General features: G+C 35.9%; 1 protein-coding gene and 2 pseudogenes across 6 annotated transcripts in view; 1 reads left to right on the top strand and 2 right to left on the bottom strand.

The window, feature by feature from the left end:
• The window catches only part of KANSL1L (KAT8 regulatory NSL complex subunit 1 like), a 136,525-nt gene that overhangs the window by 8,527 nt on the left and 103,177 nt on the right, over positions 1-24,821 (top strand). For 5 of the 6 annotated variants that reach the window (XM_013063776.2, XM_013063779.2, XM_013063778.2 and 2 more), the window contains exon 2: positions 10,547-11,663. In XM_013063776.2, the coding sequence (XP_012919230.1) occupies positions 10,576-11,663 (1,088 nt within the window). In that variant the 5' untranslated portion in view covers positions 10,547-10,575. Of the gene's footprint in view, positions 1-3,673; positions 6,543-6,947; positions 7,061-10,546; positions 11,664-24,821 lie in introns of those variants that run through there. The other variant, XM_004767028.3, reaches the window with a different exon arrangement.
• On the bottom strand, positions 7,448-7,911 carry LOC106007294 (annotated as a pseudogene).
• Positions 23,830-24,657, bottom strand: LOC101677538 (annotated as a pseudogene).

Raw genomic sequence — 24,821 nt, 5'->3', positions numbered from 1 at the left:
TGGTCTTTTAGGGCTCTTATTCTTTGGTAGCGCTTCCTCCTTTACCTCTCCCCAAATGTGAATGAACCCCAGGCCCTGATAGTGGACTCCTTTCCCTTCTTTACCTGTACTCTCTCCCTAAATAAACTCTTCTGGCCCTTTGGCTTTAAACACTATAACCAGTGACTCCCAAAAATGAATCTCTCTGAATTCTTGCTTGAACTCTAGACTTGTTTATCTGACTGCTTCCACTTGGATGGTTAATAGGTACTTCAAAATCAACATATCCCAAACAGAACTTTTTATTTTTCTCCCTCAACCTTCTGTCTCCTCAAGTTTTCTCTGTTTCAGAAAATAGCGTCACTGACTACTCAGTTGCTCAACCCAAAAATCTAAGAGTCATAGGTAATTGCTTCCTTTACCTTAGGCCCCATAAAATCTTAGTTGTCAAAAGTTTTGTAAATTCTACCTTGAAATGTATCTTAGATTCATCCATTTTCATTTCTACTACTACTACCTCACCAGTCCCAAGGCACTGGTACTATCTCTTGTTTAGATTACTTCAAGCAGCTTTTTAATTGGTTTCCCTGCTTGTTTTCTTGGAAGATATTTCCATTCTTTCTCCTAAAGAAACCTTTTCCTGATAGAACAGCTAGAGTAGTTTTTTAAAAATATAAATGTAAATTAGATCATGTTACTACTTTATCCAAATACCTTTAGTGGTTTTCCTTTGACTTACATAAAATGTCTTGGCAACCATTTGCCTCTCTGATCTTATTTCCTCTTACTTTGTCTCTCTGGCTCATTATATTCTAGATATATTTGTTGTTGTTTTTTTTCCACAAACACACCAAAATTATTCCTGCTTTAAAGCATTTTATTAGTTGGCTTTTTTCCTTGGAAGGCTCTTAACCCCCAAATCTTGGTTGGTTTATTGCTATCATTGCAGCTCTCCGATTGCAGATGTCACCAACACAAGGCCTTCATTCATCTTAAAATCCAAAGTAACTCCTGTCAGAATGTTGACAGGCTATATCACTCTTTAGTTTTTTATAAGCATGCTAGGGAACCCTTTTTACTTGTTTCTTTGTTTGTTTGTTTTTTGTCTGTTTACTGTATAGTTAGCTACCATTTGCTAGCATGTAAGCCCTTTGAGAATAGAAACTTTATCTTTCATGTTCACTGTCATCTTTCTAGTAACTAAGAGGGTGTTTGTTATATTTGCTCAGTTAATATGTATTAACTGAATTGCCAGATGTTCAGTTTTATACTAAATATATATTAAATGGGGGTTAAAAATCTAGCTTCTGTCAAAAATAGACAAAACTATATGACTCAAGCTTGGCCATTTCTTCATTTTCTGCTTTTTGAAAGTCAATTTTTCTATTTCTTTTTTTAAACTTTTATTTTGGTAATTTTGGAAAGTTTTTGTTTTGTTTTTAAAAAATGAAATAAGTTTTCAGCTGCCATTCACAAGCACTTCTCTATAAATAACATGTTGTGGTGTGGATAGTTTTTATACTCAAATGAAAACCAGATGACTTGACTAGTAGCTAAATAGTCTTACTGTCTTATTTTTTTTTAATTGACTTCTGAAATACTGGAGACACCTTTAAGTGCTATAAAACAATTGCGATTGTGTGGGATGTACTTTATAGAACTAATGGAACTAATTTTTTAATGTGTTGACATTTTTTGTATTTGGTATTTGTAACCCTTTAAAATTTTTTAAGCCATTTTTTTCCTTAAAAAGGAAAAAAAGCAACCATCATTAAAACTCTGTATAATAAACATTAGAAATAGATACCATTCCAAAATCGTTGCAAGAAAATTAGTTTTTTACAGTTCACATCAACACGTCCTATAATATGTACTCCCAAGGGGGAAAAAAGCTACAGTATGTTGAACCCTTGACTGCTTCCATAGTCTGAAAACTCAAGAACATGGACTTTTGAGGCAAATCAACATCAGTCACTATTGAAGTGAATTTGCAGAATTCATTGTTTTATGCTTTAAGTCAGTATTCCTTATGTATTCTGCCTCTAACCAGTTGTCTGTTATGCATAACAATGAAATAGTTAGTGATGAAAAATAATTACAGTTTAAAGCTGTGTAATGGTTGAAGCCATCACTTAAGCTAACTTGAATGGTAAACTCATTATCTTTCCAGGAGCACATTTGGTTTCTACTAACTTGAACATGTATCTTATACATAAATTGTTATGTTTTAAATAGTTTCTTATGTTTAGTATTTAATTTTGAGGAAGTCTAATCAATTTTATAAATAATGTTTTTGATGTCCTATTTAAAAAAATCTTTGTCTAACCCAGTATCATAAAGATTTTCTTCTGTGTATGTTTTAGAAGTTTTCTGATTTTAAGTTTAACTTTTAGGTTTATGATCCATTCTGATGTGACCCTTTTTATATAAGGTATATCCTATGAGATATGGGTTAAGTTTCAGTGTTTTGAAAATGGATGTCTTATTGTGTTCCAGAGCCATTTGTTTCAAATTAGTCTTTTTACACTGAAGTGCCATTATATCTTTGTCAGAAATCAGTTGACCATATGTGTGCTGGTTTGTTTCAGAGCTCTCTATTCTTTCTGTTGATTTCGTGTTCATTCTTTTGTCAGTGCCACATTTATTTTGACTAAGTAGATAGGTAGTTTTAGCTTTGTTCTTTTTCATGTTTTGGTTTTTAATTCCTTGCCTTTTCCATATTAATTTTTTTTTAAGATTTTATTTATTTGTCAGAGAGAGAGAGAGTGAGCACAAGCAGGGGAGTGGTAGGCAGAGGGAGACGCAGGCTCCATGTTGAACAAGGAGCCCAATGTTGGGACTCTATCCCAGGACCCTGGGATTATGACCTGAGCCAAAAGCAGACGCTGAACTGGCTGAACCACCCAGGTATCCCTCCACGTGAATTTTTGAATCAGCTTGTTGATATTAGCAAAAAATTCTGCAAAGATTTGATCGGGATTGTGTTGAATCTATAGATCAGTTTTTAAAGAAGAATTGACATTGTAACAAAGTTCGATAATTTAATCCATGAACACAGCCTATCACTCCATTTAGGGTGTTCCCTGTCACCCAAGTGTCCCTATTTTCTTTTTTAATTGTTTAATATGGTGAATATCAATTATTATTTATTTATTTTAAGAGGGAGTGAGCAAGTGCGAGTGGGGAGTGGGAAAGAAGGGCAGAGGGAGAGGGAGAGAGAATCTTAGGCAGACTCCACCTTCAGTGCAGAGCCTGATGTGGTGCTCTATCTCACCACCCTGAGGATCATAACCTGAACCAAAATCTAGAGTCAGTTGCTTAACCAACTGAGCCACCCATGGACTCCCAGTGATTGTTTTTTTAAAGTAATATTGAGCCACAGTCGGATTGAGTGGCTGAGTCTTGATTTTGGCTCAGGTCATGATCTCAAGGTCCTGGAATCTGGTTCCCTGTTGGGCTCTGTGCTCAGGATTCTCTCTCCTCCTGCCCTTCCCCCCGCTCGTTCACTTTCTGTCTAAAATAAATAAATCTTAAAAAAAAAAAAAAGATAAAAAAGGGTGTCTTGGTTGTTAAGTGTCTGCCTTCAGTCCAGGTCATGATCCTAGTGTCCTGGGATCAACCCACATTAGGCTCTCTGCTCAGTGGGGAGTCTGCTTCTTCCTCTCCAGCTCCCCTGTGTTTGTGTTCCATCTTTCATTATTTCTCTTTGTCAGATAAATAAATAAAATTTAAAAAAAAATACTGAGCCAGTATGTACTAACGGAAAACCACATTTGGTGGTGAGGCATTATCTTTATATATTGCTTTGCTTGTAACATTTATTTTAAAAATAATAATTGAAATAGGTGTTATGATTTGTTACTACTTAAATCTTGGAACACATTTCAAAATCATGACTCACTTGTTTGTTTATTAATTCAATCAGCAAATAGCTGGCAGTTGTATACCAGGCATTGTTTTAAGTGCTGGCAGTTGGAACCTTGACCAAAATCTAGGTCTGCTCTTAAAATAAATTCCTCACTAGAATGTAACAAAATATCAGATCATGGCTATCAGGAACAATAAGCATTATAAGGGAATGGAGTGTCAGGAGTTGAGTGGCTAAAGCTATTTTACATATATTAATCAAGCTGAGATTCTGATGAGGGGATTGTAGAGCAGAATATGAATGAATTGAGGGAGCCAGCCGTATTATCTGTGGAGAATTGTTCCAAGCTGAGAGAATTGCAAGTACAAAGACCCTGAGGCAGGGACTATCTGGTGTGTTTCAAGAATAGCACAGAGGCCCGTGTTGCTGGAGTGTAGTAATCTGTGAAGAGAGATGTCGAGTATGAAGTAATCAGGGACCTGATAACGTAGAACTTTGTAGGCCGTGGAAAGGGCGACTTTGGATTTTATTCTGAGCATAATGGTAAACACTTACTTATTCACCAGATATTTACTGAGCATCTGCCATATGTCAGATACTTTTTCACGTTGATGGTCCTTGGAGTTATTGTGTGTTCAGTTCTAGACCAGCAAAACAAAGCAAATATTGCAATAAAGTAAGTTAAATGAATTTTTTGCTTCCCAGTGCATGTAAAAGTTATGTTTATACTACACTGTGGTCTATTAAGTATGCAATAGCATTGTGTCTGAAAAAACAAGATACACTTGACTTTTGAGCAACATAGGTTTGAACCCTCTGGGTCCACTTATACGCCAATTTTTTCCCCCAATAAATATAATGCTGTTAATGTACTTTATCATATGATTTTTGTAACATTTTCTTTCCTTTAGCTTTAATGTAATAATACACTATATTATACATATAAAGTATGTGTTATTTGACTGTTCATATAGTTGGTAAGGCTTCTAGTAAAGTTTTGGAGGAGTTAGAGTTATACATGGATTTTCAACTGTGTTGGTGGTTGGCATCTCTAACCCCTGCATTGTTGAAGGGTCAGCTGTACATAACCTTAATTAAAAAACAGTTTGTTGCTAAAAACTTTAACTGTCATTTGAGCTTTTGGTGAGTCATAATCACTAATCAAGACCACTATTACAAATATAATAATCATGAAAAAGTTTGAAATATTGTGAGAATTACAAAAATGTGACACAGAGACATGAAGTGAACATATGCTGTTGGAAAAACAGCACTGATAGATAGACTTGCTTGATGCAGGGTTGCCAGAAACATTTAATTTGTAAAAAAACAAAAACAAACAAAAAAACCCCACTATCTGCAAAGTGCAATAGAGTGAAGTCTAATAAAAAGAGGGATGCATATAGTAGTTAACAAAACAGTCAAAAATCCAAGCCTTTATAGATCTTTGGAAATGTTAATGTTAAGTGTAGTGTATGTAATATGGAGGAAGTCAGATATGGTAGAGTTTAGAGTAATCAGTTAGGATACTTTGTTATATGTAATGATCACATATTTCAATAATTTTAAAAATTAGGATAATGCGGTATGTTTAATGATAAAACTAAACATTAAATGGGATTTATTCCAGGGATACAAGGATGATTCAATATTTGAAAATCAATCACCATGTTATATCCCATAAAATAAAGACTATATGAACATAATTTAATCTCTTATTTATAGGAGACATCAGAATTCATGAGTTTCTTTTGGTTGTAATGTAGAAAGACTTTCAGGCTGAAATTTTCATAAGGATACACTTGGGAATATAATATAGAGGAACTTCTTGGTATCCTAGTACTGGAACTAGAATGGATGGGCTTTCCCGAGACTAGAACTCAAAAGTCTTCATATCCAAGTGTATTAGTTATCTATTGCAATGTAACAAATGGGCCCCCAATTTAATGTCTTTATTTCACAGCTTCTGTGGGTCAGGAATCTAAGCATGGCTTAGCTGGGTGCTTCTGGCTCAGGACTTCACACAAGGCTACAGTCAGTGTGTTGGCTGGGGCTTCTGTCATCTGAAGGCTTGATTGGGGAAGGATCTGCTTCTCACATTACTCACTTAACTTTTGTCAGGCTTTAGGTAGTTGCTGACTGTTGGCCAGAGACAGGAGTTCTTTGCTATGTGGGTCTTCCAGCTCACAGTATGGCAGCTGGCATCCCAGAGTGAGAGAGGGTGACAAGATGGAAGCCACAGCCTCTTTGTAACCTAATCTCAGAAGTGATATCCCATTACCTTTCCTGCATTCTGTTTGCTAGAAGCAAGTTAGCAAATCCAGTCCATACTCAGGAGGAAAGGATTACACAAGGGCATGAGTACCAGGATATGGGGATTATTAAGATCATTTTAGAAACTGCCTATCATACCAAGTAAGCCCTAGAGATCTCACCAGAGTTTTTTGTGTGTATTTTATTCTAGTTCTCTACCATAAATGCCCCTAAACCAGTGTAAATGTACATATTTTTGGCTACTAATTATAGTTCTTAATTAATATTTATTTATGCCTCTTATTTTTAGCTTTCCCTTAAATTTAGTTTATCCAGGGCTAAGATGAACTCTGCTGCCTCATGATATTTTACCTTCTGCCCCTGCTGTTATCCACTTTGAATATGTCCCTAGAGCCTTGTTCAGATTTTTGGGAGAGAGAAGGTAGGTAGGGAGGGGATAGAGTCTAGTGTCTTTTAAATATGCGTACTTCATCTGTGATTAACACAGGTTTCCTTAGGAAGCAGATAAATATCTAAATACTATTGTAGATGTTTATTGAGTAGAAGATAATAGAATATTTCTCATAAAGTTAGAAAATTTTGAGATATACAGATTTTGGGGAGAGAATTATACAGAAATCTCTACTTCATTTTTTTGAGTATAAAAAAGGCAAACATCTCTCTATATTTTTAAGTCAGTTCTATGCCCATCATGGGGCTTGAGCTCACGACCTTGAGATCAAGAGTTGCATGCTTTACTGATTGAGCTAGCCAGGTACCCCCAAACATTTATATTTTTATCACACAGAATTAATAACCATTAACATTTGTTCATTTTGCATTTAAGTCTTTTTCACCCAGGTAATAAAGTTTATAGTTGAAACTCAGCTTCTCTTAAACCACCACTCTTTGTTCTGTTTTATGGATATTACCTGATGTGCAACTACTGTTACAGATTTGGTGGGTATTTTTCTGGTTCTTTTTTTTTTTTTATTATTATTTGACAGAGAGAGAGATCACAAGTAGGCAGAGAGGCAGACAGAGAGAGGGGGGGAAGCAGGCCCCCAGCTGAGCAAAGAGCCTGATGTGGGGCTTGATCCCAGGACCCTGAGATTGAGACCTGAGCCGAGGGCAGAGGCTTAACCCACTGAGCCACCCAGGTACCCCAGGTTCATTTTTTATTCTTGTAAACACATAAACACACATGCACATGTATGTGGTGTGGTCTTGTGTTTGTATTTTTTTTTTCTGAATCAGTAGAGGTTTTATTGAATCTTTGAAATAACCACAAATAAGTCTGAAAAATCATCCAGTATACTGCTGTTTCTGTAGCTAGACAACTAGATCTTATTCATCAGCTTGCTAAATTGTTCCTTTTTGAGAAGCATGGAAAACATCCAAAAATTTTCTGATATCTTTGTTTTTAACTGTTGTGGCTTGCTGAATCAAAACAGCTGAGTTTGATACAAGTTCGGTGTTACTTCAAGAATTAAGTCATCTTTCTGGACTTGAGATACTGAACAAGCAACACTTGGCCTCATCCAAACTCTGAGGATATATTTTTCACCCAAGAAATTTTCAGTTTCGACAGGAGAACCATTCTTTTGAATAGCAATGTTGATGGGGAAATGGGCATACACAGACCTCATCTTGTGGTAGAATTTCATTGTAATGCCCTTGCTCATGTTCTGTACATAACTGTAGATAGTGTGAACAACTGCCAGTTCTTTTCTGTTTCCCCACTATTTGTCATCTTGGAACCTCTTCTTTATCTTTCCAAGGAGATTGAGGGTTTTTTTTTTTTTAAATTTTTTAAAATTAGAACGAGCAGTGGGGAGGGACAGAGAGAGAGGGAAAGAGGGAAGCAGACTCCCCGCTGAGCAGAGAGCCCTATGTGGGGCTCCATCCCAGGACCTGGAGATCATGACTTGAGCCAAAGGCAGGCACTTAACCAGTTGGGCCACCCAGGTGCCCTGAAATTGAGTTCTGTATTGATGCTCTGGGACCCTTCACAATAAACAGTGTGTCCCTTCAGGGCAATGTTGACATTTTCTGGAATGTTGACAGTCTGATTGGCTGAGAATGATCTTTATTCTCACAGTAGATGGAGCAAAGAGAGCTTGTATTTGTATTTTATTTATTTGGTAGTATACTGTGCCATTAAAAAAAACCTTATATTCTTTTTGAGGTTTGTCCATATTTGTATGTATATATAGAGATAGGTCATTCTTTTTAGCTGCTGGATAGTATTCAGTCATGTTTTATTATCCATTCTCTTACTGTTAGATATGTAGGTTGCTTTGAAAGAATGGTTTGCTGTTAATGAATAGTGCTATCTTATGCACCTATGACAAATACATTTTCTTTTTTTTAAAAGATTTTATTTATTTATTTATGTATTTTACAGAGAGAGTGAACACAAGCAGAGAGGATGGGAGAGGGAGAAGTGGACTTTCTGCTGAGCAGGGAGCTCGATGCGGGGCTCAATCCCAGGACTTGACATTATGACCTGAGCCAAAGGCAGATGCTTAACCACTGAACCACCCACGCACCCTGACAAATACATTTTCTGCATTATTGTCAAATGCTGAATCAACTTATAGTCCAAATAGATTTGAGAAATCTTACTGCATTGTCATAAGTGGTATTTCAGACTTAGAACACAATTTTCTTTTTAAGTTTTATTTGAGAGGAGAGAGAGCGACAAAGCATGATTGGGGTGGAGGGGCAGAGGGAGAGGGAGAAGCAGACTCCCCATTGAGCAGGGAGCCCAATGCAGGGCTCTGTCCCAGGACCCCCAGCTCTGTGACCTGGGTTGAAGGCAAATGCTTAATCAACTGAGCCCCTAAAACATTGTTTTCAATTTAGTGATTGGAAAACTAGTCTCTTACTTTATTAATCTATAATTCCTTCATTACTAATAAGATTGAGTATATGTTAATGATCCTTTGGATGTCATCTGTGAAGTGCCTGACCAGTTTGCTCATTTGTAGGAGTTCTTTATATATTCTGGTATGAATTCTTTTTTATTATATATATTGCCAAAGTCTTCTTTCTATAACTTGCTTTTAACACTGTGTATTTTTGGGGCATCTGCGTGGCTCAGTGGGTTAAGCCTCTGCCTTTGGCTTAGGTCATGATCCCAGGGTCCTGGGGGGATCGAGCCCCATTTTGGGCTCTCTGCTCAGCAGGGAGCCTGCTTCCCCCCACCCCTCTGGCTGCCTCTCTGCCTACTTGTGATCTCTGTCAAATAAATAAATAAAATCTTAAAAAAAAACAAACCACACTGTGTATTTTTCTTTTCTAACTGCATTGAAGCCTTTGTAACTTTTTTCTCTTTTATCATTCTGGCTAGTCTTTGTAAGCAGTCCCCTTTGGTTTTGTGTTTTCACATAAAAATGAAGGTTATAGAGTTACAATTAACACCTGGGGACATACAGAATGGGAGTATGGGCATTGAAATGACTATTAATTGTCATGTGTTGAAACAAAAATTATGGAGTATCATTCTAGAGTATCTTACAAAACTCATAATTATTAATGGTATAATTTTTTTTTCACTATTTAGCCTTCAAAATTTTCAGTGGTAGAAGGTTAGTTTTTTCAGTGAATCAGACTGTATGGCCTTATGCTTTTTCTTTTGATAAAATATAATGGAGTTTGTTTAATTATGGGATAAATTTTTAGCAGTCATTTGTTATAGTCCCCACTATCTTCCAGGCAGGAGTAACAACTTTTATAAGGATAACTTACACTGATCTGTTTGTGAAAAGGGAAAAAAAATTATTGCAGATATTTTTCACAAAAAACTTTTTTGCATTGAAGATTTAATAAGTTTTTGCGATATTATTTTTAACAGTTGTGAAATTATACTTTTTTGCTTGTAGTTTAGTTACATCTTTTCACATTATTTAACTTATTTTAGTTAATATTTATACTGTTCTGATTGTGAAATTTGAGAAATGGAGGTTTTGAGCAGCTTTTATAAAGGTAAATAGTTCTTACTTTGGCTGAAGGTATGGGATTGGGTCACATTTTCAAATATTTTAATTTCCAGATTTCAGGTTGGAATTTTTTTCTTTTGCTTTTCACTAAACATTATCCAGGAAAAAAAAAAAAAGAAAAGGAGAAAAGGGAATCTTGAAATATAATCGCAGTACATCCACAAGTATTTGTCTAATACTTACTGTTCTAGGTAGTTTGTGTGCACTCTTAATTGGAGTTTTTGGTATTGGGCCCACAGTCAGAGTCAAGAATAGGTTAGTCTTTTTTGAATTCCTTATGAATTAGGAAAGAACATAGATATTGTTAGGAGTTGGGAAATATAGGAGGAGTTTGGTTCCATTCACATTTTAATCAGAAACATTGAAAATGTTGCCCTTGGTAAAAGTGTAAGCATAAACCTTTTTTCTAGATATTTGATCATTTATTTTTACATTATTTTAGGATTCCAGTAATTACCTGCAGGATTCGCCATGACCCCAGCTCTGAGGGAGGCAGCAACAAAGGGTATCTGCTTTTCATCTATATCAAGTACCATGGAGTCCGACAAGATGCTATGCATGGAAAGTGCAAGAACTGTAGATGAAAAGCTCAAGGGAGACACTTTGTCTCAGATGCTGGGATTTCCAACTCCTGAACCTACTCTTAACACTAACTTTGTGAATTTAAAACATTTTGGCTCCTCTCAATCTTCAAAACATTATCAGACTGTTCTTTTAATGAGTTCTAATTCTGCATTAAATAAATACAGTGAGAGTTACAAACAAAGGAAATTAGGGGAACCCAACTGCAATAAGCTGAAAAACATACTGTGTAATGGCAACAACATTCAGCTTAGTAAAATCTGTCATTCTCATTCTGAAGAGTTCATCAAAAAGGAACTGCTGTCAGATACCACAAGCCAGTGCATGACAGATGTACAAATTATTTTGGATTCAAATATAACCAAAGACACTAATGTAGATAAAGTACAACTGCAAAACTGCAAATGGTACCCAAAGAGTGCACTTTTGGATAAAGTTACTGATGCTGAAATTAAAAAGGGTTTATTGCACTGTGCTCAAAAGAAAATTGGGCCTGGCCACTCCAATGTGCCTATTAGTCTCTCAGTTGCTGAAAAAGAGGAGGAAGTGAACACTCGTTTACTTCATTGTGTAAGTAAACAGAAAATTTTACTTAGCCAGGCTAGAAGAACTCAGAAACATTTGCAGATGCTTCTGGCAAAGCATGTTGTTAAGCACTATGGTCAACAAATGGAATTTTCTCTGAAACATCAACTTCCCCAAATGAAGATCTTTCATGAACCTACCACAGTTTTGGATAGCAGTTTACCTAATTGCGCTGAAATTAATCCAGAAGTCAACATGTTGACTGCAGAGAATAAGTTGTGGAGGGATACGAAAAATGGCTTTGCACGGTGTACAGCTGCAGAAATCCAAAGATTTGCACTGTCTGCTACAGGGCTGTTGTCTCATGTTGAAGAAGGTCTGGATTCTGATGCAACTGATAGCAGCTCTGATGACGATTTGGATGAGTATACCATTAGAAAAAATGTGGCCGTGTAAGTGCAAGATTATTATTAGACCTTTTACTGTTCTGTGTATAGCAGCAGTTTTGTCCTGATTCATGATACATGAAAAGGAAATAGGTTTTCTAAAATTTTAATGCCATAATCTTTAAGGTATAAAATTTGGTGAATTTAAAAAATATTTTGTTAAGATACTGTGTGTGAATATATACATAATATTTAAAAATAAGTTATCCAACTGTTCTATCTAGGGAAAAAACCGTATAGGGATAGTGAAAAACCATATAGGGGTAATAATACTTCTTTAGCTAAAGGTAAGCATTTTCCCATTCTTGAATAGGATAGGCTATAGACAAGGCTTAAGATTTTTAGCCATTATGTTTAACCAAAATGCAAAAAAATTTAGTCTACATATTGGGGAGCCCATATTGGCTTTAGGCTTTAGAAGTTATCAGTTGAGAGTATATATAAAAGTTGATCTTTTTTTTTTTTTAAACAAAGTATTTATATACTTGTATTTATATACCTGTTGAGTTCTTTCAGCTCAGGTCTTTACCATTAATTTTTGATGAATTAGTATAACCAAAGCAGGAAAATGTTAGCTATTAGATACCTATTGAATGCTTATTATGTGTTGGAAATATGTTGTGGGGAAAATATGTTGTGGGGAAAATATCCATAGTCTCTGTTGAGAATCTACTTCAAAACTAAAACAAAAACAAAAACAGAGATAAAGTAAGTTTATGTAACATGCTGTGTTAATACTCCAGAATAGCCCTATCTGATAGAAGTTTTCTGAGATGATAAAAATGTTCTGTAACTGTATTACTACATAGCCTCATATGGCTATTGAGCACTTGAAATGTGGCCAGTGTAACTGAAAAGAACTGAATTTTTAAACTTTATTTAATTTGAATTACATTTTTTAAAATAGAACAGTTTTTAATCTAGCTTTAGGGAATCTGTTAGTGTCCCTAACTTGAGGCAAAATACTGTGTATGTATTTTGGGAGGAAAAAGTCCATCATTTTTATCAAATTGTGAAAGATGAGTGAGAATTATTACAGAATTAGAAGCTGAACACATTAATTTTTACTAATAAGTAGAAGTATATCAATTTCTACGGTAAAGAATAAGATGTAAAACAAAGTGGGCATTCTAGTCTTTTGGTTTTCTGTTATCACTGTGTTTGAAATGTGTTTGAATGTGGGAGCTAATATTGAGCACATATTTTTTTCTGACTGGCATTGTGATAATCACATGATATATTATTTAATCCTTTCAACAACCATGGGAGGTGATTGTTGTTATCCTTATTTAAGAAGAAATAGTCTTTTTTTTTTTTAAAGATTTTATTTATTTATTTGACAGAGATCACAAGTAGGCAGAGAGGCAGGCAGAGAGAGAGAGAGAAGGGAAGCAGGCTCCCTGCTGAGCAGAGAGCCTGATGTGGGACTTGATCCCAAGACCCTGGAATCATGACCGAGCCAAAGGCAGAGGCTTAACCCACTGAGCCACCCAGGTGCCCCAAGAAGAAGCTTAGCCATGCAAAGTAACTTGCCCATGGTCAAAAAGCTAAATAATTGATGGAGCTAGTTTTGTTGTCCATGTGTGGATGCCTTCAAACCAATGTCCTTGCTATTGGGCCATGCAGCTTTATCAACGTATCATTCATTGATGCTTAAAGCCACAAGAATTATTAAGCACATGTGCTCTGAAAGAAGTCCAGAAATTTATCAATTTTTATGTTAATAATGCTTTTTGAAGAAATTCAATTTAATAAAATTTAGTAGGTAAATTTAATAAATTACTTATTTTGTTGTTGAGTACAGCCAATGGGCAGGTTTGTCTCTTTTAAGCTAGAAATAAAAATCAGAAAATCATGTCTTCCTAGACTCTTTTGACCTTCATTAGGATTTTCTTTCATTGATCTCCTATAGTACTTAATCTGCCATACAGTTTATCATTAAAATATATTTTGTCCCATATGATTTGCTAATGTATGTATTAGTCTTAATAACCTAACACCTAGTAAGGATGGACACCACATTTTATTTTTATTTTTTAAAGATTTTATTTATTTATTTGACAGAGAGAGATCACAAGTAGGCAGAGAGGCAGGCAGAGAGAGAGGAAGGGAAGCAGGCTCCCTGCTGAGCAGAGAGCCTGATGTGGGACTTGATCCTAGGACCCTGAGATCATGACCTGAGCTGAAGGCAGCGGCTTAACCCACTCACTGAGCCACCCAGGCGTCCGGACACCACATTTTAAACCTTAAAACAAATCTTATATACCAAGACGTTTTAAGATTTGCATTGACTCCTTGAATTTAGTCAGAGAACACTAATTTTGGACATTTAGGTAAAACATACACAAATAGGAAGATTCAAAGTATTAATTTTTTTATACAAAGGATCAAGCAGTATACATCTCATTTATTTTCTTGTCAGTTTTGCCAGTTTATTGTTGAAAACTGAAGTAAAGTAGCCTGGAAAAAAATTAGGTTTAGGCTTTGAAAGTTTATTTCTCATTCTATCTTTCTTTTTTGTTTAATCAGTTGGAATGCTCTGGAACACCAGACATGCATTTTAGAAAATAATGAATCTAAGAAGTTTAATATTAAGATATATATTTTTAGCCTCTTGCATTATTGACCATTTAATATTAGGATGCCTTAGTTGTTAAGGCTCATATCTGTATTTTTAGATTCTCAGGTTATACTCATCTGATCAATTCAAATCAGTAATACAAAATTCATATAACTTCAAATTCTTTAGTTTACTGATTATTTAGGTTTTTGTGCTTGTTTTTTTGCTATTTGAACTCTGTTTGCATTTCTTGATTTTATATACCTCCTGCAAAATTGGATATTAACTTTGTTTTGAATATTTTTACTAACGTGACTAGATTTCTTGTGGGAAAAATTGTTTCTCAACATTTTATTAATTTTGATGCTTACTGAATTTTGAGAATAACACAACGTTTAAGTATTTGTATCTTTTGATATGAATGTAAAAATGGTTTCTGTTTTTTTAAACTGGAATTCTGTTTCAGGCTAAGTTCACTCAATAATTGAGTACATTTATTCTGATTTTTTTTAAGTTTATTTTTTATTTTTTTAAGATTATTATTCTTTAATTCTTAGAAATTGGCTTTTCAAATGTAGATGAATATTTTTATGAATGAAGTTCAGAATTAAACCTTAAATATAAAACAGGTAAAAATATACATTTTGTGGATCTAAATTTTTAAGTGAGTGCTAACATAATTAAATTTTCATGATCTCTACTGAATATGAATAGACTTCTCAATTTAATTTTAAGGTCCACAATGGCAAATACAGTTGACTTCAACTTAATTTTAATTAACTGAAGAACCAATACTGCTTTTTCTGTCATTGCATACCCACTACCTCGTGTTGTCTACTTTTTAGTGTGTGTGTGTGTGTGTGTGTTTTAATTTATTGACTAATTGAATTTTTCTGTATTTGAATATGCAGTTTTGAAGATACAAAAATTTCTCTCCAAGAAAGATATGTTTATCTTTTGATCTTCCATTCTGTAGTTTATTTTTATTTTGTTGCCCCACTTTCTTCCTTTGTCTCTAGTACCAAATTGGCCACCACATGTATCTTACACATCTTAGAACCAGTGTGAGTGTGTATTCAGTGAATGAATGAATGAATGAAATACAACATGACAAAATATAGACCTTTAAAAGTGACTTTTTTAATATTTAACATTTGTAACTTTTAAAAATTGGTAAGTAAAATTTATTATATTTATCTTAAAAATCCTAGATTATATTATTATAAATGCTTTCTATTACCTTTTTTTTTTTTTAAACCCTGATAGGAAAACAAATTCCTTCATTTTGGTTAGGAAATTTAGCTGTGAAGGAATATAATGGTTTTAGGAAATTGGAAAGCACTTACCATTATCATTATTTTACTTTTTTTTTTAAATTTTAAAAAGATTTTATTAATTGGGCAGAGAGAGAGATAACACGCACAAACAGGGAGAGCAGCAGGCAGAGGGAGAGGGAGAAAGACGCAGGGTCCCTGCAGAGCAGAGAGCCCAATGTGGGACTTGATTCCAGAACCCTACGATCATGACCTGAGCCGAAGGCAGACACTTAACTGACTGAGCCACATAGGCACCCCACCATTGTCATTATAAACAAACAAATAAATATTTTTATATGTATATATATATTTTTAAAATATATATTTGACTTGCCCCTTTATCCTTCAAAAATGTAAGCAGTGGATTAATTCATAATGCCATTACTAATTCTCTTAAAAATAACTTTGGGTTGAGAGACTAGTGTGCATTAGAAAAAATTTTTAAAACCATTTTCCTTTGGAAAGGAAAATAGGATTTTAGGGTTTTTGTAGGTTTGAGATATAATCCTTATACTATAATAAGAACAGAATCACCCCCTGTGTCTGTTCTTTTGGTGAAGCAGCACAAGTTTTGGACCTCCTTATGTTATAGTCATGGCTTGCTCTGACCCTGAGCAAAGATTAATACTATTCTTTTTTTTTTTTTTAAGTTTTTTTAAAAGTCATCTCTGTACCCAGTCTGGGGCTTGAACTCACTACTCTGAGATCAAGAGTCCCATGCTCTTCTGGCTGAGTAAGCCTGGTGCCCTGAGATTAATGTTATTCTTAAACCTTTGAATCCGATTCCTCTTTGATCTGCTACTTATTAAAGATTTCTGGAGATAAGTAGATGAAGCATTAAATATAAAATGTCTATACGTAATGTACTGATTTGAAAGCTAATAAAGAGTGTCTTATCAAGCAATTTACTCTTGTGAGAGACTGGAGCTTAATTATTCCATGAGAAACTTGGGGAGCCAGCATAAAATACAAGGCTGAGAGAGGTGAGAAAAGTGGTGCATTTGTAACAGCAGGTCATCAGTTACTAGATGAAGATTGTATCTGGTTGTGTCCAGTTCCTTCACCCTTTTGTTCTGCCACTTGGGTGACAAAGCAGGCTCAAGTAACAACAAAAAAGCCCTGGGTCAAAGAAATGCAGGGGCTGGCATTTGGAAGTCAGGTCTTTGTATGCTGAACTGGTAAGTGTCAGGGGATATAGGTCGGTCACTGATAGACTCTGCTACAATTATGTTCCCTCTCATCTATACAACCTTAGAGTTCTAACATTTCTCATCTGGGAAACGATCAGTTACTTTCGTCTAGGATGCGTATGGGAAAACTCACAGATGTTGACACAGACATATTCTGATCTTCCAAGGTGGTAAAAAAGGAAGAAACGTGGTTAAGTCTTATTTTATTTGAGGAAGACTGACAGTATCTTCCAAATTTTCCAGGTTTTTTGGGTGTGGAGAGAAAAGTCTCTGTTACCCCAAATTAGTCCCCATAAATTCAAATTACCTTGAGTTTTTACTTTGGTGTTAATTGGCAGTCTGTTTTTTAAAGGTTGTATTTATTTGAGAGAAAGAGAGAGCATGAATGGGGTGGAGGGGCAGAAGCAGACTCCCTGCTGAGCAGGGACCCTGCTGGATCCCAGGATCCTGAGATCATGACCTGAGCTGAAGGCAGTTGCTTAACTGAGCCGCTTAGGTGCCCCATTCACCAAGAAAGGAGAGAACTGTTGATATTTAGTTGGAAGGTCTCAGATTAATCTTTCTAGATTGAAAGAAAATGAGTAGTTTCTTGCAGACCTACAGAAATGAGTACTCATAGTTTTCTTTGTGCTTTCCTGTTTTGCCAGTGGAAAGGAAAAGAAGTTAAAAAAAAAAATCAGATGATGAATTTCCCTTTGAGGAACTGGATAAATAGGAGTATAAACTAATTGTGACATTGAGAGTAAAAAGACTAATAACATGCCATTAATTGCAAATAAGAGTACCTTTATATTTGTATAATGTGAAGTTGACAAATTATTTTTATATTTATTTTTAAATTCTCTACACTTAAGAAATAGATGAGAAAAGTCTGTTTTTGTTATACTTTACTTGAATGGGACACAGAGAACGTGGAATGAAAAACAGTCCTAGAGAGCTTACAGTGATGGTCGAGTTAGTTTTTTACAGAAGAGCAGAAATTCAAGTGCAATTGCAAAAGTGCAATTGCAAAATGGAGCAAAATGGAGCAATTGCTACAAAATGGTAAAGAAATACTTTATATTGTGGTGTCTGGACATTGTTGAGGAAAGTAGTACTTCAATGAAGAATAAGCTCATTATTACATATATATATATTTTTTTTAATAAATTTTAGAGCAGTTTTAGGTTCACAGCAAAACTGAGGAGAAAGTATAGAGAATTCCCTTGTCTCTTAACATGCATAAGCTTCCCCATTATTGACGTCCCCTACCACAGTGGTACTGTACAGACACGTTATTATCACCCAAAGTCCGTAGTTTACAGTAGGGTTCACTTTTGGTATTACACATTCTGTGGGTTGGATAAGTGTATATGGCATATACCTACCATTGTAGTATCATACAAAATAGTTTCACTGCCCTACAGATCCTCAGTGTTCTGCCTTCTTAACTCTTCCCTCCTTCCAATCCCTGACAACCATTAATCTTTTTACTATGTCCATAGTTTTGCCCATTCTAGAGTTACAGGGTTGGAATTTATACAGTATGTAGCCTTTTCAGATTGCCTTCTTTCTCTTAGTAATATGCATTTAAGTTTTCTTGATGTCTTTTCTTGACTTGATACTGTATTTCTAGTGCTGAATAATATTCTGCTGTCTGGATGTACCCCAGTTTACTTAGTCACCTATTGAAGGATGTCTTGATAACTTCCAGGTTTTGGAAATTATGAATAAAACTGCTGTAAATATTTATGTTTTCAGTTTATTTGGATAAATACCAAGAAGTGCAATTCCTGAATTAATTAATTAATCAATTAAAAAATAAAATAAATAAAACACAAACATTTTTTTCAAAAAGATTTTATTTATTCATGAGAGATAGACAGAGGCAGAGGGAGAAGCAGGCTCCCCGCTGAGCATGGGGTCTGATATGGGACTTGATCTGAGGATCCTGGGATCATGACCCGAGGTGAAGGCAGATGCTTTACCATCTAAGCCACCCAGGCACCCTACACAAACATTTTTTAATGTCAAGACCAGAGGCTGCACACATTAATTTGGCTCACATCTGATTGTTAAGGACCTAGTGACATACACCTAACTGCTGGTGAGACTGGGAAATACGAGCTACCTTGAGCTCAGCTGTAACTGAAAGGGTTCTGGTATAAAAAAAGAAGACTTGGGGTGCCTGGGTGGCTCAGTGGGTTAAAGCTTCTGCTTTCTGCTCAGGTCATGATCCCAGGGTTCTAGGATCAAGCCCCGCATCGTGCTCTCTGCTCAGCAGGGAGCCTGCTTCCTCCTCTCTCTCTGCCTGTCTCTCAGCCTACTTGTGATCTCTGTCAAATAAATAAAATTAAAAAAAAAAAAAAGAGGAGACTAGAGAATGACAGAAAATAAGATGTCTATTCAGTTTTCCTCTTTGTCACCCAAATATCCAGACACTCCCTTCTCATAGAGAACACACATCCATTCCTCAAGGATGACAATTCAAAGTTATATTCAGTCAGTGGAGTAATGGCCTTTTAGTCACGTCCATATATTGTTAATTATGATGTGGTGACCTATAAATGAATAGACAAGTTTTCCAACCTTCTTATTCCTCTTGTTTCTTGTGTGTATATAGGAGTAGAGACAGGAAAGCTGCAATAAAACATTCCCACTAGGAAAAGAAAATGAAATACACATGATAGGTCCTTACAATAATTAAGAAGACATCTTCTGTAAGTGCAGCAAGGTCTTGGTAGAATCCTAAATTGGTTTGTCTTTTGTCCTCCATAGCCTCTTGCCTTTGCTGTTTGGGAATTATTCCTTATCCATTTTCCTTTGTGTTTATATCTGCAATGAATGTTGGAGAGTGTACCTTTAAGTGGAGGCTGTACTGCATTCTCCCTTTGTCTCCTGTTGCATATTTGGGCTTCCCAGGTAGAGGATGTTAAGTTTGTGGTATTTTTTTCCTATAGGAGTTCCCTCAAAAATGTGGATTTCCATTCTGTTTGCCTCTAATCACATGTGAAAGTATCATGGCTAAAGATCTCATTTTTTTATAGTTGTTGAGCCTGTAGACTAGTTAATTCATTATTTTTCTCAGACCGTCCTACTCTCCTGCATTCAGTGACTGCCACCTTGAAACCACCCGAAACAGTACATTTGGCTGGGAATTAATCTAACCTTTGCTCCTAAGTTCGTTCTCAGTTGTGCGGCTTAGAACTTTTAATGGAATACATTTTTTTGCTGCCAGTTATGGAGAAGCAGTTGGTTTGTTTTCACATTCCTTGAAGGCCCTGTATTATGGATTAGTTAAAGTGTCATTTATTTCCTTTATTTATATGTCCCTAGCTGTCAATGCTTGATGTTATACAAGGAATTTTATTTTTTAAAAAAATTTTTAAAGTTTTATTTATTTATTTTAAAAAGAGAGAGAGAGAGAGAGTATGAGCAGAAGGAGGGGCAGAGAAAAAGAAGCAGACTCTGCACTTAGTGGTGGACTAAGTGGACTCTGCACTTCATGGGCTCCATCCCACAACCCTGAGATCATGACCTGAGCCAATATCAGAATTCCCATGCTTAACTGACTGAGCCACCTAAGTGCCCCTGTTATGCAAGGGTTTTAAAAACATAGTTAAATAAGTGTAGTATTCATATAGTCTTTTACCTATTCAAGGATAAGATTTTGGTTTGGGGTTCTTTCTTTCTTTCTTTCTTTCTTTCTTTTTTTCCTACTTAAGGATAGTAGACTCTTTCAACAAATGGTTCAGGAACTAAATATCCCCCTTCAAAAGAATCTGGATTCTTATTCACACATACACAGAAATTAACTTGAATTGGATTATAGGCCTAAAAGCCAAAACTCTAAAACTCCTTGAACTTTTAGAAACATGAATGAATCTATGACTTTGTGTTAGGTAAAGGTCTCTTAAGACATGAAGATATCCATAAAAGGAAAATTTGATAAATTGGGCTTCATCGAGATTAGAATCTTTTTTGCTCAAAAGATACTATTAGGAAAATGAAAGGCAGGCTGTAGACTGGGAACGACAAATATTTCAAATACACATAGTCTGATATGGGCCTTATGTCAATAAAAAGATAACCCAAATAAATAGGAGCCAAAGATTTGAACAGTTACTTCATTAAAGGAAGTCATAATCCCTTGGGAAGCACTGGAATCTTGTAAAAATACCCTCTACATCTGGAATTAGCAAACTGAGGTCCATATACCAAGGCTGGCCCATTGTGTATTACACTTTCTTTTAAAAAAAATTATTTTATTTTTTAATTGAAGCATAGTTGATGAACAATGTTACATTACTTTCAGATGTACTACAGAGTGGTTCCACAGTTTTATACATTATGCAATGCTTACCACTGGTTAAGTGTTGGTACCATAGGTCACCATACAAAGTTATTACAGTATTATTGACTATATTCCCTGTGCTGTACCCTTTTTTATGTCTATGACTCATTTGTTTTAGAACTTGAAATTTGTGCTCTTAATCCCCTTAACTTGTTCTTCCCATCCCCCAACCTCCTCTCCTCTGGCAGCAACCAGTTTGTTCTCTGTATTTATTAGTCTGTTTCAGTTTTTGTTTGTTAAGTTCTTTTTTAGATTCTACATGTAAGTGAAATCATATGTTATCTGCCTTTCTGTACCTGACTTACTTCACTTAGTATAATACCCTGTAGCTCTGTGTTTTCAAAATGGCAAGATTTTGTTCTTTTTTATGGATGAGTAATATTTCTGTGAGTGTGTGTGTGTGTGAGAGAGAGAGAGAGAGAGAGAGAGAGTGCGCAAGCGAGAGAGAGGGAGAGACAGATTTATCCATTTACCTATCAGTGGGCACTTAGGTTACTTCCCTATCTTGGCTATTGTAAATAATGCTATAGTAAATATAGGGGTACATATATATCTTTTTGAATTGGTGTTTTTATTTTCTTTGGTAAATGTCTGGCAGTGGAACTACAGGATCTTTCTATTTTTAATTTTTTGAAGAACCTCCATACTATTTTCCATTGTGGCTGCACCAATTTACATTCCTACCAACATCATGAGAGTTTCCTTTTCCCCATATTCTGACCAATGTTTATTCTTGTCTTTTTTTTTTTTTAAAGATTTTATTTATTTATTTGACAGAGATCTCAAGTAGGCAGAGAGGCAGACAGAGAGAGAGAGGAGGAAGCAGGCTCCCCGCTGAGCAGAGAGCCCAATGCGGGACTTGAACCCAGGACCCTGAGATCATGACCTGAGCCGAAAGCAGAGGCTTAACCCACTGAGCCACCCAGGCCCTATTCTTGTCTTTTTGATACCAGCCATTTTGACTGGTGTGAGGCAATATCTCATTGTGGTTTTGATTTGTATTTCTTTTATGATTAGTGATACTGAACATCTTTTCATATATCTGTTGACCTATGTGTATGGCTTCTTTGAAAAAATGTCTATTGAGGTCGTTTGCCCATTTTAAAATCTGATTATTAGTTTCTTTGGTGCTGAGGTCATTTGCCCATTTTAAAATGTGATTATTAGTTTCTTTGGTTGTACGAATTCTTTATATATTTTGAACATTAACCACTTTTCAGATGTATCATTTGCAAATATCCTCTCCCATTTGGTAGGTTGCCTTTTTGTTTTGTTGATGGTTTCCTTTGTTATACAAAAGTTTTTAGTTTGAAGTAGTCCCAATACAATATTTGCTTTTTGTTAAGTCCAGTGACCAAGAGATAATTGCCTGTGTTTTCTTTTAGGAGTTTTATGGATGCAGGTCTTACATTTAAGTTTTTAAACCATTTTGAGCTTATTTTTGTGTATAGTGTAAGAAAATGGTCTAGTTTCATTCTATTGCCTGTGGCTGTCTAGTTTCCCCATTACCATTTATTAAAGAAACTGTTTTCCCAATTGTAAATTCTTGCCTATGTTTTCATAGATTAATTGATCATATGATCATGGGTCTATTTCTGGACTCTGTTCTGTCCTTTTGACTTATGTGTCTGTTTTTGTGCCAGAACCATGCTGTGTTTCGGTTACTGTAGCTTCATAGTATAGGTTGAAATCTGGGATTGGGATCCTTTCAGCTTTAAAGTGAACCTTGAATCCATCCTCTTACCTTCTTCTCTTCTTGATCTACCCTCCCTTCTTCGTTAATGGCATTTTCATTTTTTATTCAGTGTTTTAGTCAGATTGGGCTCTAGAGTAACAAATTAACCTTGTAATCTCAGTGTTTTGTTTTGGTTTGGGTTGTTTTTGTGGGTTTTTTTTAAGATTTTATTTGTTTATTTGTCAGACAGAGAGCCCAAGCAGCGGGAAGCAGCAGGCAAAGGGAAAAGCAGGCTCCCTGCTGAGCAAGGAGTCTGATGCCAGGTTGGATCCTGACCCCAGCTAAAGACAGATGCTTAAACAGCTGAGCCACTGAGGCGCCCCTAATCTCAGAGGTTTAACACAGCCAGTGTTTGCTGTGGCTTACGTAAAAGCCAGTGTGGTTTAGGCTGATCCTCCCACATCTTGTAGTGATGCTGTCTGCACTAGTGGCTTTGAAGGTTGATAGACTGGAAATGACTAGGTCCCTAGCTCATAATGCATTGGTCAGAATTAGTCACATGGCTCCAACCTAAGTGCAAAGGCGGCTGGGAAATGTAGGATAGCACATGAACTATTTGGAGATCACACTTATCTGTACCACGCACAGATTACTATAGTTGCATCCTAACCAATTTCCTTATTTCTTCTCATATCGCACTATAATGCTTTCTCTACCTAGTAACCAGAGTGCTTGGGAAAAAAAAAAAGTTTTTTTTATTGCCTTGCTAATAACTTTCTTTTGGGGGGCACCTTGGGTGGTTTTGTTGGTTGGGCTGCTGCCTTTGGTTTGAGTTGTGATCCTGGAGTGCTGGGATTGAGTCCCCTTTCAGGGGCCCTGCTCACTGGGGAGCCTGCCTCTCCCTCTTGTGCTGCCTGCTGCTCCTCCTGCTTATGCTCTCTCTCTCTCACTATCTCTGAGTGTCAAATAAATGAATGGAATCTTAAACAAACAAACAGAAAACAAACAAAAAAAACCCTTCCTTTTTGCATAAAATCCAACACTTTACCATTAACCTGTACAGTTGCTATGTGCCATGGCCCTTGCCTTTCTCACTAATTTCATGATTGGTAGTTGGTGTTATTAAGTATTATCTATGAATAATAGATAATAGTATCTATTTTAAAATTTTTTCATTTTAACGGTTTTTATTTATTTAAAGATTTTATATGAGAGAGAGCGTGCACACGCACGGGGTGGGGTGGGAGCAGGAGAAGCAGACACTTACCTCCCTCTGCCGAGTACAAAATCCACCCAGGGCTTGATCCTACGACCCTGGGATCATGACCTGAGCAGAAGGCGGAGGCTGAACCAAATGTGCCACCCAGCCACTTAACAGTTTTTATTTAAAGTTGTATATAAGATTACTTTATTCCCGTATCTTCTCAATTGTTTCTTCCCTATATTTGCCCTTTTCCTTTCCTGCTTGGTGAGATTTGGCTTGATCTTTTTGCAGTCTTTGTCCAATTTTAGTCTAGTGATAACCATCTTGTTAGGCTGAGTGCCCACATGGACAGTTGTGCCTTTTGCCTTCTTGTATATTCGTTCAGTGTAGATGACGTATTTCTTCCTGTAAACCTGGACTGCTTTGCCCATTTGCTCACCTTTGTAGTATCCTTGCACAGCCTGTATTTCATCCTTTTGGATGGGCATGGATCGAACATTGTACTTCTGTCTCAGCTTTTTAGAAAGAGGGGAAGATATAATCTTCCTGCAAATGTGGGGAGATGCATTGAAGTGCTCTTTACAGTTCTTGCTCTCATCAGAAGTCACAAAGGGGTTAAACTTCATTGTGGCTGCTGGCACTTCAACAATGGCCACAAAAAGGAAAAGCTAGTATTATTTTTTTAAAGCTTGTTTATTTGTTTGTTTAAGTAATCTTTATACCCAGCGTGGGGCTTGAACTCAAAATCTTAAATCAAGAGTTGCATGCCCCTCTGACTGAGCCGGCCAAGTGCCTCTCCATTTTAATATTATTTTGAATAAGCATTCTCTTTTGTTATTTTCATAACTATAAAAATATGATTTAAAGATGTGTCAAATTTAAAAGC

This window comes from Mustela putorius, unplaced genomic scaffold (genome assembly GCF_011764305.1).
Source record: "Mustela putorius furo isolate JIRA1106 unplaced genomic scaffold, ASM1176430v1.1 tig00000275_pilon_pilon_pilon, whole genome shotgun sequence".
NCBI lineage: Eukaryota > Metazoa > Chordata > Mammalia > Carnivora > Mustelidae > Mustela > Mustela putorius.
Note: the sequence above shows the minus strand (reverse complement) of the source record. Positions and strands in the feature narration are given on the sequence as shown.